Source organism: Numida meleagris, chromosome 4 (assembly GCF_002078875.1).
Source record: "Numida meleagris isolate 19003 breed g44 Domestic line chromosome 4, NumMel1.0, whole genome shotgun sequence".
Classification (NCBI taxonomy): domain Eukaryota; kingdom Metazoa; phylum Chordata; class Aves; order Galliformes; family Numididae; genus Numida; species Numida meleagris.
Window position 1 is genome coordinate 8,043,495 of NC_034412.1, and position 1,367 is coordinate 8,044,861.

The following is a 1,367-nucleotide window of genomic DNA, read 5'->3' on the forward strand; positions in this document are numbered from 1 at the left end:
TGCTGGGGGACCCTAGGCTTGGAGACAGTATTCCAGATGAGGCCTCACAGGGGCAGAGTAGAGAGGGACAGTCATCTTCCTTGCCCTCACCCCTCTTTTGATGAAACCCAGAATACAGCTGGCAAATGGTTCAATGATATAGAAAACATTTACCTGAATGAGTTATTACATGTCTCTGCTTTTCCCCTCCCCCGAGAGCAATTATGAACTTTTTGAAAAGGGCTGTACTTGAATGCAGTATTTCTGATATACCTCCACTAGCATCTGTAGCAATGGAAGCACCTGTATAGGCCACCCTGCTGTGTTACACTACAAGTCATTAACTATTCTCAGACCTTTTCTAGATAACCTGGTAACCCAGCCACCATTAGTCAATTTGTGTTAGAGTATGCCTCGTGGGTATTGACAATGCAGCTAAACATCTGTAGTAAGAAAAGACAAAACTTGAGCAACTGTGTCAAGAAATTATTACATGATTTTATTTTCTTTGGATTTTTATGAAGTATATTGTAGTGCCGTGGATCTTTTTTTTTTATGGAAGGTGATCATACTTCCTCGGAGAAGTACACTGCAATTAAGAACTATGAGAAAATGAAGATTTTCACTGTTAGGGAATTTTCCTTTTCATTTGAACTAAAGGATCATTATTTATGCTTGAGATTTGTACCCAATCACATTATTTGAGAGACTCAGACTTTTGAATCTTTCTTTCAGTTACAGTGGAGTCTGAGATAGCTGGGATCAAGAAACAGGTTGGAATACTTGCCTTAATCAGTAATGTCAGTGCTTCTCCTCTATGAAAATTGTATGCTTTCCCCCCTTCACCATATGCTATTATCATTCACTGTACATCTGTCATAGGCCCTGCAACCCTTGAGTCAGGAACATCTTTCTCTGAGGTTGTTCAGGAGTTTGCCATTTCTGACTTATGTGGAAGTAAAGGCAAAATTTTTGGAAGGTCAAGTTTGGGTTTTCCTGGGCACAACTTTGATTGTGAAGGGTGATCTGGAAAATCTGGAGCTTCTGGCATCTCCCTTAGACTTGAGTCAGTGAAGGGAGTACCTTCATCAGTGCTATGAGGGCCAAGAAGTGATAACTCAGGAAATTTTGCACTGGGAGGTGTGAGAGAATTCTGCATATTTAGAACTGGAATGCGATAGACAGCTCCTGTTACTTGGAATGGAAAGGACTTTCCAGATGTGCGTGTCTTGTTGCAATGATGCCTGTGATAGTGACGATAGGGGTAAGGATTGTGTCCTGGAGGAGGAGGAGGAGGAGGAGGACAGTGCGGCCCATGATGGGGAGGAGGAGGTGGATGATGATGTCCATGAGGAGGAGGGCAGTGTGGCCCATGATGGTGAGGATGA

General features: G+C 42.6%; 1 protein-coding gene across 1 annotated transcript in view; it reads right to left on the minus strand.

Annotated features, from left to right (window-relative positions):
* HRG (histidine rich glycoprotein) overlaps positions 521-1,367 on the minus strand; it is a 10,307-nt gene continuing 9,460 nt past the window's right edge. Inside the window, exon 8 of the mRNA XM_021393623.1 lies at positions 521-1,364. Coding sequence (XP_021249298.1) covers positions 905-1,364 — 460 coding nt within the window. The 3' untranslated portion in view covers positions 521-904. The remainder of the gene's footprint in view (positions 1,365-1,367) is intronic.